The 17,667-nt window shown below is 45.4% G+C and overlaps 1 protein-coding gene across 3 annotated transcripts in view; it reads right to left on the reverse strand.

Moving 5' to 3' along the window:
• The window catches only part of sox6 (SRY-box transcription factor 6), a 169,531-nt gene that overhangs the window by 133,314 nt on the left and 18,550 nt on the right, over nt 1-17,667 (reverse strand). For all 3 annotated transcript variants that reach the window (XM_061813779.1, XM_061813778.1, XM_061813777.1), the window contains exons 2-3: nt 12,218-12,289; nt 2,203-2,253 (exon numbers count right to left, since the gene is read on the reverse strand). In XM_061813779.1, the coding sequence (XP_061669763.1) occupies nt 2,203-2,237 (35 nt within the window). In that variant the 5' untranslated portion in view covers nt 2,238-2,253; nt 12,218-12,289. The remainder of the gene's footprint in view (nt 1-2,202; nt 2,254-12,217; nt 12,290-17,667) is intronic.

Consider the following 17,667-nt stretch of genomic DNA (forward strand, 5'->3'; position numbering starts at 1 on the left):
ATAATGGCAGAAATGCAAGGGGGGGGGGCAGTCTACTGGGAATAGACAGACACTGAAGACGTCTCTTTCCTCTGTTCGCTCTTTTTGCTTACCTTCCTCTCTCTTTTCAGATCGCTGTCCGTCTTTCTTCCACATTTTCTCAGGGTCTCCTTTTCACAAAACTAACATAAAGGGTCGCCCAGAACTATAGAAAAATGGTTTGCAGGGAGAACTCTTAGCAGCGAAACATTGTTTTGCGTATTTTGAGTTGTGCCAATTTGTTTTAGAGAACTGGGAGACGCGTTTCGGATGACTGTTTCCGTCAGACCCGAGTTCAACAATGCAAAGTTTGCATTTCTCCATTGCGTCAGCGGGCTATGGTGTTTTTCTTCACGAAGGCCCCGGACGCCGTAATATGGCACAAAATGATTCACCTCCAGTCAAAATGATAACTTTCCACATTGAAGAATGTCTTTTCCATTCATCACACCAAGTACGCTGCAGAGGCGCGCGCACATGCAAAGCTTCTTTTGACCTAATTCGGTTGCTTAAGAAAGGGATTCTTCACTAGTGGACTGTCTTAAATGCCCCCCTCCCACTTCCCCCATCACTCCCACCCACAGGACGCAGCGGAGTCCGGGACACACACAAGCGCCATCCACGCAAATGGGCTAACCCTGAGGTAAAGCCCGTCTTTAATTTTCATCTGATTGTTAAGGTCAATCTCCCGGCGGAGTGCGTGTATCCTTCGGCTCGTACTTCTTCTTTAATTGGAACACGTTCTGACAGAGGGATGTTGATTAGACCCGGAATAATGTGTTTCCTTTGAATAATCGCTGTGTCTTCTCCCAGCTACGGGGATAAAAGGAAACGGTCAGACAGGTCGGTTTCCCCCCTATTTTCATTCGAGACAACATCTCCGTCTTAAATTTTTACAATTGTCCCCGCAAGAGCGCCATGCTCTCCCTCCACTGCACAATTAAGTTACAGAAGTTATAAACACTGCTAAACGCTTTGTTTGCACGACTTAAAAGATGTGGAAGTGAGCGTCGTCATCTTGCGAACAAAAACGTAGCCTCCTGTCCTGTCAAATCAGAGCAGATGCACCTCACAGGATTTAATGTGTGCGTCGCCTGATAAATTAAACATGCTCTGTACTTTAAAAAGGAAGCATGAAATAATGAAAATAGATTTGCAAAAAAAGAAATAAATCGATTGATTATGAGCGAAAAATTCCCAATTCTGGCTTCTGTCTTCAGGACAGCATTTTTCGTGTCATCCAAACGATCGGCTTGAATTTCAACGCACGAAAGTCTTTGTGTCGTCTTCCTTGATGATGTTGTAACTGGCCGAGGGTAATGCGATCAAATTGTTCTTTCTTTCTTTTTTTAAACGGCCCCAACTGTTAAGACCCGAGCAGAAGGGGGGGGATGCTGTTAATTTAATCAAATAAGTGACCTTTTGAAAAAGAAATCAAAGAGGATTCATTAGCTTTAGTAAAGTTTGGCTGACAGAGGCTTTGAAAAGCAGATGCTGCTGCTGTGGCTTCTAATGAGCCGACCCTAATTAGGGAGCAACACTGGAGCCCGGAGAAGGTGGTTGACTAGGAAAGAAGCCAATGGTAAATACATTCTCTTATTTACTTTCACTGTGTCTAATGACAGCACACTTTTTTTTTTTTTTTTAATTAGAATCACAAGGGGGAGAAAAAAAATAGAAAATGTAAATCTTTACGGTGGTCGAATACAAACAGAGAACACCACAAGAAAGAACTGTACACGACAAAGACGAGAGGCGCCGGCGCTGCGGCCAGGATGAGGCGGGTTAGAGAAGCGGAGAGAATGGCCGCACCAAAGCATGCGGCGTAAAGACCGGAGAGCCTGATCTGGTGATCCCTTAAGACGTGAAGGGGAAAGAAAGGGGACACCCCCCCATCTACGTGTCACCCTTAATGCAGATGGCCGCTTTCAGTCTGACTGGAGGTTATCAGACCGAGCGCGGCTGTCTGCGACCACATGGACGCACTCGCGAAACACAGCTTGGATAAATATGTCCGCATCCACGTTTGACATAGTTCAAACACAAGCACACGCGCACGCACGCACGCACGCACAGGCCAAAGTCTGAAGCTAACAATGTGTGGAGAAGTTTAACCCCTGGGAGCCCACATCCACCCTCGCCCGACCTGTGATCTTCAATGGCAACAACGGAAATGAAACTAACCTCAGTAAAAAGCTGCTACGAAGAAAGCCTTCCATGTCAGCGCGTGGGGTTCTGGCAGGAGAAATCACAGAGAACCATTTTCACTATGAAACGGTGGCAATCATCAAGAGACAGATCAATGGAAATTAACATGCTAGAAAGAAAACACAGCATATACATGTTCCTCTTTATAACACGGCATGTCTTTAATTAAATCAGAAATATGGCTACGCATCCATGCATTCGTTTTTGCGTACATACACTGACATCATTAATTATACCTTGTTGCATCGAGGGAGTAGATTTGCATACAACGTCGGTTTTGCGCCGAGAGCCTGATGATATGTTTGCATCCCATAAACTACTGATCACTATAGAGCCCTTTCCCGCAACTGTGTACAGATATATACATGAACATCCAGCGCGCTAACCGCAGAGCCCGGCGCGACTCGAGCTTGTTCGGAGGAGCAAACGGTGGTCCAGCTGCAGCGCATGTGTGGCGAGGGTGCCGCGGCTTCTGGGAGACCCGAGATGAGGCGTGCAGCGTCAATGAGGCGGGAGGATGTGGTCATGATGTCACCCGCTTGCAGGGGTCGTACAGAAGCCTTGTCCGCAAAGTATGGGGGATGCGCGGCTAAAAATGACTCTCCGCTGTGCACGGGATATACACTTTTATTGTGTTGGGCTCGGTTGGAAAGGATTGGGACTTTCATGTGCTTCACGCGGCGAGGCCAGAGACGATTCCAGTGAGGGTATTTCATAGCGTACCGCTTAATTGATAACATCGCGAGTGGAACGCGCAACGTCAATTGGGCATGGCATCCCCGAACGAAACGAAAACCATTGCGTCTTGTACATTTTGACGCAGCGCAGGGATGAGCGCTAACAGCCCTGCCAAACTTGAATGACTTGAAATAAGGGCCAAATTCATAAAATGAGGCTTGAGAATCGTGAAGAATCGAGGGCCTCCACACTGAAAAATGGATGCCGCAGTACTGCGTTTAGCATCTTTGGTTCGCCTCACATCCCTGCATGTTTGACTCGTGAAAATGTATCCACTGAAAGCCTCTGTTGGTTGCGATACATCCCACCAGGTCTTCACCGGGGTTTCTACGCTACAACGAGAGCCGCTAGCCACTAGCTAGCTCACGTGCTAACTAGCTAGTCCTTGTAATAACCAAGGCCTGGTATAATCTGACTGGCTCTGTCAAGATTTTGTCCCTTGCCTACCAAGGTTTTTAAGATTATCCTCAAATCATTTTTATTATTATCCTGCAGAGCAAATCTGTCCAGACAATACGATTCAAAATTGGTTGTGGGCCAACAATCGTCACTATTAAATGTGCTTAAAACAAAAATGTCCTAACCGTGTTGCTAGGCTAACAACGCCAGCCATTGTCTTAATTGGAGAAATCTTCTCTACCTCACTCAGTAGACTGTAAAAACCACTTCTCCACTGTCTCCAGGATTTTTTCAATGGTGTTTTTACTTTTTAGGTCAGAATTTTTCTGTAAAAATAAAAATAAAAATCTTGAGCATCATTATTGCCTTTCTCTTGTGTCCCTTTCCAAGTTGCGTCTTGCGTTTCCAGGCTGTCGCTAATATTCCTCTGTCTTCGTTTCTGTTAGATTACATTGGATCATGTGAGATTTCTGTCCTAGAGGACTAGATTCTATATCAATGGTGAAACCGAGTCTTTGTGTGTAGCTAGACGTTATCGGCGTACCCACACACATCACGATCAACATAGTAAAATGTTGGATTTTTATCTTCACGTGTGGGACATTTAGAAACAAATTTGTGAATTCGCTCGACATGATCTTCCAACTCAAGAGCCGCAGACTAAAACTGCCATTGAAAGGCAATCATTTGCAGTCCCAATAATTCAGTCACCCCATCATGAATACCACAAGAACTAACGACAGCAAGACATGAGCGCTGTAGTGATACGTGTGTAATTTGGCATTTTCTCCGCTTGCCGTCTTGGCTCGTGAGACAATGGAAAGAATGAACCGGGCCCAAGGACACCGTGCCTTTCAGTCTGGCCAGCACTTAGCGAGGCAGCGGATCCACAAGGCCCAGAGGGCTCAGCCGAGACTTTTCTCACAATAAGGTGTCTAGGGAGGCGAGAGAGCAATAGCCAGGGGCACTGCCGCTCTGCTCTTTTTTTCCACTCAGCTGGGCCCAGCGCACATAATACCATCACCACACCAAGCCGGTGACAACGTGAGAAAACACCCGTCAAACAGCGCAGAACTGATCAAGCGTGTCTCCTCGCTCCTCCGAGTGCAAAAAGCAGAGAACGAAAACAAAGACTGATGGTAATACACAAGGTGCACTTTCAAGTGTTTCGGCTAAATATTCTAAAATTAGCTTTGGAAGCGTATCGTTTGATAACTAAGAGCGTGTGTGGCCTCAATCCTTCAACGAGATGTAACAGATTAGGCCATGCTTGGGTCCTATCTCGGTCTTGGGTTCCATTCCATTAGCCCTTGTTCTTTCACTCTCACTCTCGCTGCCCGTGTTTCCTCAGCTGCGTCGGCCATCTTCAGTCCCGCTGCGGTCGGGAACAACTGAAGTTAGCGTATGGAAGCAAAGGTGCGGTTTGGACCTCAAAGGACCAAATTCAGGAAAATGTGAGTGAGCGGCCATATATCTGCTCCTCTTAGAGAAAAGAAAACGGGGGGAGAGAATGGCTTTAAATTAAGCCCGAACCACAATTCAAGGGCAGGGAGGATCGTTGGCCCGGGTCGGTTTGAGCGGCGCGGCGGCCCTTTCGAAGAATGAGCCCCTGCCAAAAAGCTCCCTCTGCCTCACCGAGTCTCCCACCATCTGCAACAAATGTGCTCTATTAAAGCAGTACCATATGGACAACAAGCTCGCTATTAACACGGCCTCGGCACATCCCCTTAACCTAGGCCAGATTTCAAAGTTCCAGTCAAATTGACTGCTGATTTAATGCATCACCAGCAGCCATGTGGGTCTTGGCATGAGCCGGCGCGCTCAAGTCCTCAGTCATTAACAGGCTCACGGAGTGTGCGGTGCTCTGTGAGCTTCAGAAATTAGCTGCACGGAGGCTGCCACGGTGTCACTCCTAACCGAGTTATGGCCATCTCGATTGAAGGAGGCGGAGAACAAGAAGACTCCAAAAGTTCTCCAACTTTGCCGAGGAGGACCGCGCTGGACAGAACCGAGTGGAAACCGTCTTTAGAGCGGATCGGCTCGCGGGGTGGCAGCAGGAGCTCCCGAACTGCTGCCCACCCTACGTCTAAGTCCTTCCAGACCGATGGAGACACCGTTTGCTCCCTCTGCGTGGATCCAAAGTGACAGTGATCAACCCCTACTGGGTATAAAAGTAAGGGGGTTGGGGGGGGGGGGGGAAGATCCCTGTGGGCCGTGGCGGCCATGTTGACGCCTCTCCCGTCTCTGACTCATGGGGAGACCCCACCCACCGCTCACAAAGCCGGGCTCTCTTCTCCTGGACCATGACGCCACGACCATGAGTCCTCTGTTCTGCGGCCCAGAGACAGCACACACACATGCGCACCAAATCAATTACGGCTCTGTGGTTTCAAGGCGACGCCAATGCTCGCTAAGTTTTGTTTATTTTTTTTCCCTTCTCATGACTCAGCTGCTTAGATACTATGCAGCATTAGCGCAGTGGAGTGGAAACGCATTTCTTCGTACCGAGGCCTTTCATAAATGATGTGCATTTGTCTACTTATATCTATTCATCAGTTTTCTCTGCTGCTCGTCCTCATTAGGTCCACGAGTGACCTGATCAATCGTAGCGCACTTACAGACAAACACCTCTTCATCCTCACATTCGTATTTAAGGCCAATTTTTCTTCCATTAATATAAGAAAAATGTCTTTGGAATGTGCAAGTAATCCAGAGTACCTGGAGAATATCCACACTGAAAGGCCTGCGCCAGGATTCAAACCCCCAACCTCTGAACTTAACTTTACCAGGTTAAATGATGTTTTTCTGCCACAACAGAAACAAATGAAAAACATCACATTCACATTACATTGATCGTATTATGTATTGAATACTGTAAAATTGCCAGGCAGAAACCTCGTGGAAATCCACATCTACTGAGTTTCATATATTTTCACAAATCGGGTTATTTTCACGGTGGCGCAGCTGGTAAAGAGTTGGCCTCACAGTTCTGAGAACCCGGGTTCGATCCCGGCACTGCCTGTGTGGAGTTTGCATGCTTTCCCAGTGCCTGCGTGGGTTTTCTCCAGGCACTTCGGTTTCCTCCCACACCCCAAAAACATTACAACATTAATTGGACAGTCCAACTTGCCCCTAGGTGTGATTGCGAGTGCGACTCTTTGTCTCAATGTGCCCCGCGATTGGCTGGCGACCAGTTCAGGGTGAACCCCGTCTACTGCCCGTTGACAGCTGGGATAGGCTCCAGCACTCCCCGCGACCCTCGTGAGGATAAGCGACAACAGAAAATTGGTTATTTTCACAAATCGATACTAACAGCCCCCACATATTCTGTTAGCTTTACAAATGATTAATCAATTTAAAGCGCCGAAAATAGCTCGAGAGCACATCTTTGAACTTTGCTTCAACTGTCTGAGAAATCCCGTGCAACTAACATCTCTTTCGTAACTGCGGGAGCCGTGCAGAAAAAAAAACGTGACCTCAAAATTGAGATGAAAAAAGGGGGGGAGGCACTTTTTTTTGGATCCATTGCAGTAACCCCGTGAACCGTTTTGCTAAAAATCACTGGATGTCGTGCTTTGTTGCTGAAGGAAGCCACAAAGGTAAGCTTTCATGCAGATTAACCGCTAAATTAGCACTTTTTGTGTGTTTCAATTGTATCATACATCGCTCTTCGAGTTTGGGAGCATGACCTAACCGTAATTGTTCGGTTTTGTCAGATATTAAAGCCTTTCCCCTGTCGGCGGGCTGACAAAATGGCACAGCTGGCGGCAGGCAGGCAGCGTCTGTCCCATCCTAATCACTGACAGCTTTGTCAACAAGCCATTGTTTAGCCAAATTCAATATCAACAGCCGACAACATCCTCGTCACTCGACTCCGATCTGTAATTATTTGACATCATCTCTCCCACGACTGTCCCCACGTTGAAATAAAATGACAAGTTAAAGACGGCCTGGTGACGGTTTGATTAAATAAAGACTCGGCGCAGTTGTGGCATGTGTGAAAAGGTACTGTTGGCTGGGAAGATGGCGTCCAAACACGGTCGTCATCACGAAGTCACATGGGAATAGCGACACTTGGCCAAACACACGCTCACGACTGAACGCGCATACTGTATTCGCTGTATGGACGCATATTTTGCTCGCTTTGATTGACTTTGCTGACTGATATGCACGCACACACACACACACACAAAGTCTTGATATACAGTCGACGCACACACCTCAGTCAGCGCTGCCAGATGAGAAGTGAATTAATTTGTGTGAGCCACTCCAACATTAGCAAGGTGTGTTGAAAGGTGTCTGCCCATGTTTTAAATTAAACGCGCTGCTGGTCAGCATTAGCACCTCGCCACCCGTCGCCAACTGACACTTAAGGGGGTGGGGTGGGGGTGCGGGAGTGGCGGGGGGGGGGGGGTGCGAGGGGAGCCCATCCGCCGTTCACACTGGAATAATTAGAACATGTCAGGAAGAATTAATTTCCTCATTTTTCAAAAGGATACACAGAAATTACCATGTTATTATATGACAGGGTCCCTGGGAGGATTGGATTAAATTTGATTTCTTGCGCAGCCCACACAACAAATTAAAGTCATAAATAAGACGGAAAGAAGCGGGGCACAGAGCATATGTTTATGGCGGTGAGTGAAGCCAGGGGACCAGAAACAACTATCTTCATTTCATTTTATTTAAATCAGGCCGACAACGTGTGTCTGAATGACAGCGCTTGCTAATGGCTCGAGATTAGAGGCTCCTTCGTATTAGCGCGGAGATTTCTTTGCGGCCGCGTCAGAATGGGAAGCGCGGGAAAGCGTCGCCTTAACCTGTTCAACGATGATGCGATTGTTCAATATCCACATTGACACTTAGAGAGTGTTGTGAAGACGGACGGGAAACAAAGTGTCAGGTGAAAATAAATCCCTTGTAAATAGAAGAGTTTTGTTAACGACCATGCTAAATTTGAGAGAGTAAAACGATCGCCGACTATTTAAAATGAAGCTTCAAAATGGTGAGAAATCAAGCCTTTGTCAGGAGAGAACAAGGCGCTCTAAAGTGCTAGCCTGAAACCCCGATCCACGCAAAAAAATGAAGGAAAATCATACACCCCAGGCAACAACAACGAGGCGCTCTAAAGTCCTAGCATGAAACCCCCATCCGCGCAAAAGAAATTAAAGAAAATCATACCCCTCAGACGACAACAATGAGGCGCTCGAAAGTGTTACCCTGAAACCCTTATCCACGCAAAGAAATGATAGAAAATCATACCCCTCATACGACAACAACGAGGCGCTCTAAAGTGCTACCCTGAAACCCCCGTCCAAGCAAAAAAATAAAAGCAAATCATACCTCTCAGACAACAACAACAAGGCGCTCTAATGTGCTTGCCTGAAACCCCGATCCATGCAAAAAAACTGAAAGAAAATCATACCCCTCAGACGACAACAACGAGGCGCTCTAAAGCGGCTACAACTGGAAAGGGAAGCTATTATTTTAGTTAGCTAGCCACACGTTACAATTGCACCCGAAAGATCACGCTGAAATTGTTGTATAATGGGCGAGGGGAAACTCGTGCTGGTGATGATGTGCGCAACTACGTCCTGTTCCGGCTACACCCCCCAAAAAAATATGGAAATGGTCAAAAACAATTTCAGTTCAGTTCTCTAAGTGCTACATACTGTAGTTGTCTGTCTTTTCAGCAATTTCGTGTACGGCATTTCGAAATCGATCTCTCAGCTGACTTTAGAGTTTCTCGAAGACAATTCAAGAGCCTGTTTATGCGAAGACCGCCTCCCCTTCTCATATTGCTTATCCTATTGCCACCGTTGCGCTAAGTCTCTCAATATGCCAATCGAAAACAATTTCAGTTCAGTTCTCTAAGTGCTACATACTGTAGTTGTCTGTCTTTTCAGCAAATTCGTGTACGGTATTTCGAAATCGATCTCTCAGCTGACTTTGGAGGGTCTCAAAGACAATTCAACAGCCTGTTTATGTGAAGACCGCCTCGCCTCCCTTCTCATATTGCTTATCTTATTGCCGCCATTGCGCTAAGTCCCTCGAAACGGTCCAGCATTAGAGACGAGCACTCCCCCGGGCACCGCAAACTTTAAATAATTTGCAAATCAATTAAGTGGCCACTCGAAAGCCAACAGGGACTTCGCACTCCGGGGTCGCGGCGCATTATCACTCAGACACGATTCATGGTGTTTTGGGAGAAAAGTTCATGGTTGAAGTCATTAATTCATTTAAGCGGACTTTTAGTTATGCATTACTTTCCACAGCTGGGGTAGCAAGAAGATTAATGGCGTGTTCTTTGCTCCTGTTTTTCACCGTATAGTGCCACTAAGTGAACTCTGTCTCACGCTCGGAGGCATCACACCTTCGGATACAGGACAGCAGCCAAATCTATATTGGATTTTTATTCCTCAAATAAATCATGTTTATCATTCATTTAAATAATAACAATAAACCTGGAGGTTAGATCCCCTTTTCCTGCGACTCAATATCGTCCATGTTTAATCACCGCTGTAAAGAGAAGCCAGACAACGCCGCATCTAATCCGCTGAGAGCATATTTTAATTTAACGACTTCATCATAAGATCGTACATCACCGCAAAACAGAGGTCTATTTATCAGCCGCGTGTTTAGGACGATTTATTCGGTTCGTGAGGGGCTTTCGCGTGCGGCAATTAGTTTTTTTCTTGTATCGCTTGAGGTAATGCAGGTCGTCGGGATTAAAAAACAATCGCCAAGGATCCGTGTTTGGCTTTCGATCGCGACTCGCGCAAGGCGCAAATGAAGCGGAAAAAGTATACGTGAGGCGTTGAATAAAACCAGGAAACGACTATTTTACATTTGACTGTTATTTCATTTGTGATATAATACGTTCGCTTGGGGCTGTGGAACCAGAGCCGCAGATCCTCGCCTTTGTCGCTCATTACGTGAACGCAGTCGATGGCCCGTTCACATAATTCAAGACGGCGCTTTACAACCACAAAAAAACGTGACTGTGCTCTGAGAGATCAGCTGTGCCGCGGGAAATGATACAATTTCACAAAAGTCAACCGAAAAATATGTTCGAACATTTCTGTGGATGTCCTTTTTTTTTTTTTTTCCTCCAGATAAGCTCAACAGGCCCAGACGATATCGTCTTTATTTCACAATGTGTGAGTTTTTTGGGTTTTTTTTCGGGTTAAATAACGCTTTGTAACAATCCTCCAGTGTCTGCAAGTGTTACAGGGATGAGAATTTTCCGCGGAATTCCGAGTTTTTTTCAGCTGAAAATGTCATTGTTGTGAAACGTGTAGATTCGTTGAGAAAATTTGCGATGGGGTTGTTACGGTTTGACGCGGGGCGAGGCTGCGATCAAGACTGGCCGCCAGCATCTATCGGCGACGCTCGTCGTGAAATTTGTCACAGCTGCGATAGCGGAAAACGGCATTGCTACCTGTTCACGGTATTAAATTTGGTGTTTATAAAAACGACAATATTCTGATTCCCGGCAGCATTTTGGTGGTACTTCATCTGTGTTTTCACTCTGATTTTAACATTTCTTAGAGAAGCAGTCTGTTTACTACAGCATAGGTATAACTACACTATTATACTATTATTACTATACTACTATTACTACTATAATACTACTATACTACTATTATTATACTATACTATACTATAGACATACGTTGCATGTTATCATATGTTATCGAGCGGTCTGCACGTTTGCATGTCTTGCAGCAAAAAGATGAAGATCGTACCAGGAAAATTGATAAAAACCACGGGGTAAAAAATTGTTTCAGACGGGCATGGCTTGAAAAAAGTGTAACCGTGCAGATAGGAACTAAAACGGGATCGACATTTCTAACCGAACACATACAAAAAGTGGACGTTGGCGGCAAAGTGCTGTGCACTCTGTGTTCCGATATGATCAATTATGGAAGCCGAGGAGCAAAAAAAAAAAAAAAACAAATGTCCGGGAGCATATGCAAACCAAAGTTGTCCAAAGTTGGACGTAACATTTCTGAAATATTACAGTACATAATTGACAACTGTTAATAGAATTGGGCCTATTTGCAGCACTGGCCCTGTAGATCACGCATTTTATCGCCCACTTTTATATTTCATGATCTCTCTCTCTCTCATATATGTATATGCATAAACAGATTACTTGTGTACTTATTCCTGAAGTATAACTTCAGTAAGTGCCGTAGCCTATTTGATATAAATTTCCCTCCGTCTACATTTTTATGTCTGAAGTTTGGCAAAATTAGTTTGGTTGTTTGGACTCGTATTTTTTAGTTTTCAAAATATGATGATTGCCCTCACCATTTAACAGTGTTTTTTATTAAAAAAAAAATTGTGCCCGAAGGGGGGCGCACCCCCATTTGAAACACCCCCCCCTCCCTCCCCTCAAGGCAGACATTTTCAGTGTTTTTCCAAAATTTCTCATTCGCATCCCTGAAATGTATGATTGTATTTCATTTCTCCCCCTCGCTGCAAACCAAAGTACAGTCCTGAGATTTTGGAACGTCAGCATTTGTGCACTGGTATCAAGGGAGCTAACCCAACAACGCTCGATTAATATTCGGGATTGAGATTTGACGACACGGCCGTCGACTGTTGTCGCGCTGACTGAGACGTAACGGGGTGAAAAAAAAAAACAGTGACGGAGTGAATTTTCTCTATTTCCAACTAAGTCGCCGGGTTCAATGGCTTCGGTAACGGAGTGTAATTGCTCGTGCATTGTGACGCTCCGGTTGTCCAGCTCATTTGCTGCAGGTGTTCGGCGCGGGCGGCAAACAGCGGCAGCCTCGGAGGCGTGCGTCGGCGTAAGGAACGGCTCGAGAGGCAAATTGATACTTACAAAAACCGAAAGACTCGCTCCCCAGTTCCCAGCGACTCACTGCCACTTTGACGTTGGATTCATGTAAATGACCTGAAATGCGAGCAGAAAGAAGAAAAGATGACTTCTTCGATTGTGTCGTTCAACGGCCGCGGAAAACGTGACATGAGAGTCGAGATTTCATTCAGCCTGCCGGGATTGAAAAAGTGCGCGATTGAAGAATGCAACAGGACCACGGCGCACGGTTTTAAAACAACATGGCCTTTTGATAAGAGTGTTTGCCCACATCAGAACAAACAGACAGAGAACAAGTGAAAGAGAATCAGGGCCATGGTGACTGTTGGCTGAAGGTCACTTTGGAATACCGTCCTCGTTGTTCTCTTTGTACGATCTGCTTTGAATCTGACGATTGTTGTCGGGGCGCTGCTCTATTTAGTTACATATTAAAGAAATGCGACTGGTTGAAATGCACACAGGTATGAAACGTACACCTGACAACCTCAGCAGCACGAAAACACCTCGAGATTGACATATAATCGCAGTTTTTTTTTAAAAAAGGGTTCATTTACTCAGATTGCTGAAAAAGCAGTTGAACTCACCATGGTGAGCATTCTGGGATTTGATTGGATGTACATACATTTATATGTGCCAAATCGCCCTCAAAACACTCATTACAAGGTGTTAAATTGAGATTTTTTTCCCCCTTTTAGAAACAAGAAGACCCAACCAACAAAAAATTAAAAAAATTTACCCTTGCACGTGCAAAATGCTGAAAGCAGACTTTTGGGAAGTTTTCCAAAATGTAATTTTTTTGCTGCCCAAAGCTGTTGCCATGTACAAAACCAAATTGTGCACATTTTGCAAATTCCTTTTGTTGGTGTAATGTGTGTTCCACGACCGGTCTGAAAAAACATATACCGTAATTTCCGGCCTACAGAGCGTACCTGATTATAAGGCTCACGCAGTACATTTGTAAAGGAAATACCATTTGATACATAAATAAGCCGCACCTGCGTAAAAACCGCAAGTGCCCACATTGAAAGCAACAATGAAACAAGATATTTACAAAGAAAGACGGTAACGCTAGCGCCGCCACACTAATGCTAACGCTAGTGCCGACCACTAATGTTAACGCTAGGACCAGTTAAAAAAAAATACTGGTAAAATCGCTAAGACACGGCAGTAACACGTTACCGCAGCGCTAACAGGGCCGGATCGGTAAAAGTCACTTCCTCGGCACATATATTCGGTCTCACTCTTACTTTTTCCGCTCGAGTGCCCCCCTTGCGGCTGTTGGAAAAATCGCACAAATTAGCCGCACTTGTGTAAAAGCCGCAAGTGCCCACTTTGAAACACGAGATATTTACAAAGACGGTACACAGAAAGAGTATTCAAAGTTTTAATACCTTAGCTTAGCTTTAGATACCAACAACACGGTAGCACGAACAGGAGTATTTTAAAACATACTGGTAAAAAAAAGATAGCCACAGCAGCTACACAGTAGCAACACGGTAGCACAACACTAACAGGGTCGGTTAAAAAAAACATACCTAAATCACTCAGATGCGGGAGTAACACAGCAGCAACATGCTAGCGCGGCGCTAACAGGGCCAGTTAAAAAAAAAAAAAAACATACCGGTAAAATCACGGCAGTAACACAGCAGCAACACGCTAATGCTAGCACAGCGCTAACAGGGCCGGCGAAAAAGAAACATATTGGTAAAAGTCACTTCCTCGGCGCACATATTCAACTGGTCTCACGCTTATCTTTTCCGCTCGAGTGCGTCCTTGCGCCCGTTAGAAAAAAAAATGCACAAATTTGCCACATCACCGCATTGGCCGCAGAGCTGAAAAGTGAAAAAAGTATATAGAGTACAGTAGGTCGGAAATTACGGTAATTCAAATCCAAATGACACATTTTTTCTTTTTACGTAGTAATCCCCTTGTTACCTGCAACTACAAAAGGGTCCCCTCGAGGTTTTTCTCACTCACGTCGTACGCAGCCGTGGCAAAAGAAGTAGAAGAAAAACCGATCGGATCAACCGTCTAACCGGATAAAATTGCCGTGACGATTTGCTGTTGATTTTCTCGCATTATCTTGTTTTTCCACAATAAAGCGCGATCTCATTACCAGCCGATTTATGCAATTAGGCTGCATCAGCGCTGCCAATTAAGCAAGGCCAAGGGTTTTTTAAGGTCACGCTTAACCGATCTGTCGCTAATTTGCGCCGCGTCCGGCCCGGTTGCGCACGTCATCGCCGGGAAGAGCAGATAAATGTGGCCCGGCTCTTTGTTATCAGTGCGCGTGTGGGCAGCCGGAGGATAAACATAAGCGAGTCGATAAAGGCTAAGAGTTGCAGACAGGTCTGAATGTGGTAGCCTTGAGTCTCGGCGTGACAATGGGGGAGAGGGGAGCCAGGACTGACCCCGGCTCAATAGAGAGCTGTGGCATGAATAGCACCTCTGCCTTTCAAACGCGCACAATTTCACTGTTTGCGACGGCGCTTCGGCTGCAGCCACCCACCTCCGCCTTCGCACACTATTAACTTGTGTTCCAGCTATTCATCCCGGCTGGAGGAAGCGACGGTAATTCAATACGCGAGCCCCTCGCCGCACTCCCGACTGCGGCCCTAATTCCCGTTTTGCCCCCCCCGCCCCGCGGCTCTCGTCATTAGACAAAGTTTAGCGACCCTTGAACTCGCCCGTCCGACGGTAATTGAGAACAATGGGGAAAATAACGAGCGGCTAAATGTTTTTCTTATTCGCGACTTATCGTGTCGATCGTTTGACCGCGGGGTAAGCGACAAAAGAATTTATAATTGCAAATAATGAGCGGGCCCGCATTTTGCCGGAACGAAACGCCGCAATCCCCGCAGAGTAATAAGAGTCTGTGTCAACCGGCCTATTGTAGCGGCGTGCGGCCGCTTTTTTCCCCGCTGCGAATTAGACCTACAGGCAGGAAACATTAAAGCGCTCCTAATTAGAGGGCCGGGGACTCGTTAAAAACAATTGCAGTGAAGGGCAAATTATTAGTTTCACCGCATTTTTCCGAGCCAAATTGTCAAAACACTTTCCCTAATCAAATAATATATCCATTTTTTTTTTTTTTTTTTGCTCATTAGGTTAAACAGGGTGGCATATTCCACATAAATAATATCAGTGCTTCCCAACAATTGCGCTGTGGAAAATTGTTCCATTTTTACTCAGTTGGTCAATTCACGACAAAAATATGTATCTTTGTTTATCTATCTCCAGTGTGCGATCAAAGTATATTTGCTGGCAGAACATCTAAATGCTCGGGCAAAAAAAAAAAAAAAAAGTCTGAATCCACTTTTTTTTTTTACATTTCTGTTTAGTGGTGTGCTGTGAAATCCTGTTTTTGTTGTGAAATATGCGCTTTGGCTCAATATAGGTTGGGAAAGATATTCAGCGGAATATTCATAGTGGAAAAAATTTCACAAGACTAATAACATAGTGGTCGAAGTCATTTTTAACTTACTGTTACAATAACAGTTTTTCTAAAAAATTACATGCGCTTGCTAGAAATTCCGTTTTGTTTTGACATCTGTGTAGATCGCAGGTGTCAAACTCAAGGTCCGGGGGGCTAGATCCGGCCCGCCGTATGATTTCAAGGGGCCCGCGAAGGCAAATCAAGTTTGGCAATTTACATGATGTATGTGTACCAAAATTTCAAATTGTCATAAATGATAACTTTGTGATATTACAAGCATTTGTGTGTTACCCAAGATGAACTTCTTTTCCTTTCTGCTTTTCCCGTTAGTGTCAGATGAACGCATGTTTGTATGGCACAATTTTACACCGGATGCCCTTCCTGACTCTGCATTTTAGCCACGGAGATTACAAAAGATGAACATCCATCCATCCATTACCCAAGCCGCTTATCCTTACAAGGGTCACGGGAAAGCTGGAGTCTATCCCAGCTAGCTTCGGGCGAAAGGCAGACTACACCCTGAACTGGTCGCAGGGCAGATATCGACACCATCGCTGAGCGGGAATCGATCCCACCCTGCCCCCCCCAACAAAGGCAGGAGTGTGTACTACTACACCACAGGTGTCAAACTCAGGCCCGGGGGCCAGATTTGGCCCGCCACATGATTTTATGTGGCCCGTGGAGCCAAATCTTAGAGTGTCAATTTTCATGATTCTTGCAAAATCGTAATCGTAAATGACGAAGTTGAGATAATACAAGCATTTTTGTTACCAGTTGAAAAACACATTGCCCTTGATTTCGGATTCCAAACCTAGTTCATAAATTGATGATGTAAATATGATGATACGATTAAATATTTTTTATTGTTTCACAGTTCCAATGGCCCTCTGAGGGAAGCCGGAACGACAATGCGGCCCGCCAGAAAAATGAGTTTGACGCCCCTGCACTACACCATCAGTGACTCACCCAAAAAGATGAACAATAGCTGAAAAACTGGTGATCTTTGATTTCTGATTCCAAAACGAAATCATAAATTTCACGTGTAAATATGATGAGGCGAGTCAAGATTTCTTTGGTTTCACAGTCATCAGGGCCCTCCGAGGGAAACCGTAACTACAAAAATGAGTTTGTGCAATCCGGGTCACCCAGGTCGCGATCGTTGCAGCCGTGGAATGGGAGCCGACTGAACTCGACTCGTTTGTTGAATTTCTTCCATTGCTTGTTGAAAATGTTCAACAAATAATATCTTTGACAATTACATGAGGCAACTGTTTACAATGGGAAGATGACATCAAACTATCAGGGACAAACGACTCAGAGTCACCTGCGGAACTCGTGTCGAAGAGTTTTTCTTGAACATTCATGAGTCATATATTTATCTCACACACACACACACGAGTGCACGCGCATTGCATTAAAGGAAATAAAGCAACCCAAAATCTATAAACACTGAGTCTAAATTCCAGCAGCGATCTCGTCCCGAAATAGCCCGATATTTGCGTACTGTGTTGGATTTTAACAACCGTGCCCAGTTTGCTTGTTCACCTCATTTCAAAAACGTCTCTGTTCGTGTAATAAAATACTAAATTGTCCTTAGGCCTGAATATGAGTCGTCATGGCTGTTGGTCTGGACTTCATGCGCAAGTCCAGGTCGTTCCATGCCTGCTGCCCAAAAATCTGTCGGGATAACTTCAAGCTGCTCGTGACCCTAATGAGAACAAGCGCCGTTGAAAACCGGATGACGAGAGATCAATTTCCCTTTGATACGTCAAATTCTAGCCAGGTTCTATTTTGCCGGGATGTACCCCGCGTCTCACCCGGGCTCTTCACAAACGCCTACGATAAGTGCTTTAGATAATGGATGGATATCTTCACTGAGCTGTGAAAACACAGGCTAAGGCCATTCCTTTGTACTGGCACCTCCCATGTCGGAGACGTTCATGTATCTTTAAAGTACACATGAAGCGAACGCGTCGCCCTCCTGGGATTGCCGTTTGAACTCGGGCCTCTTGTAGGGCTT

This window comes from Syngnathoides biaculeatus, chromosome 3, assembly GCF_019802595.1.
Source record: "Syngnathoides biaculeatus isolate LvHL_M chromosome 3, ASM1980259v1, whole genome shotgun sequence".
In the NCBI taxonomy this organism is placed as follows: domain Eukaryota; kingdom Metazoa; phylum Chordata; class Actinopteri; order Syngnathiformes; family Syngnathidae; genus Syngnathoides; species Syngnathoides biaculeatus.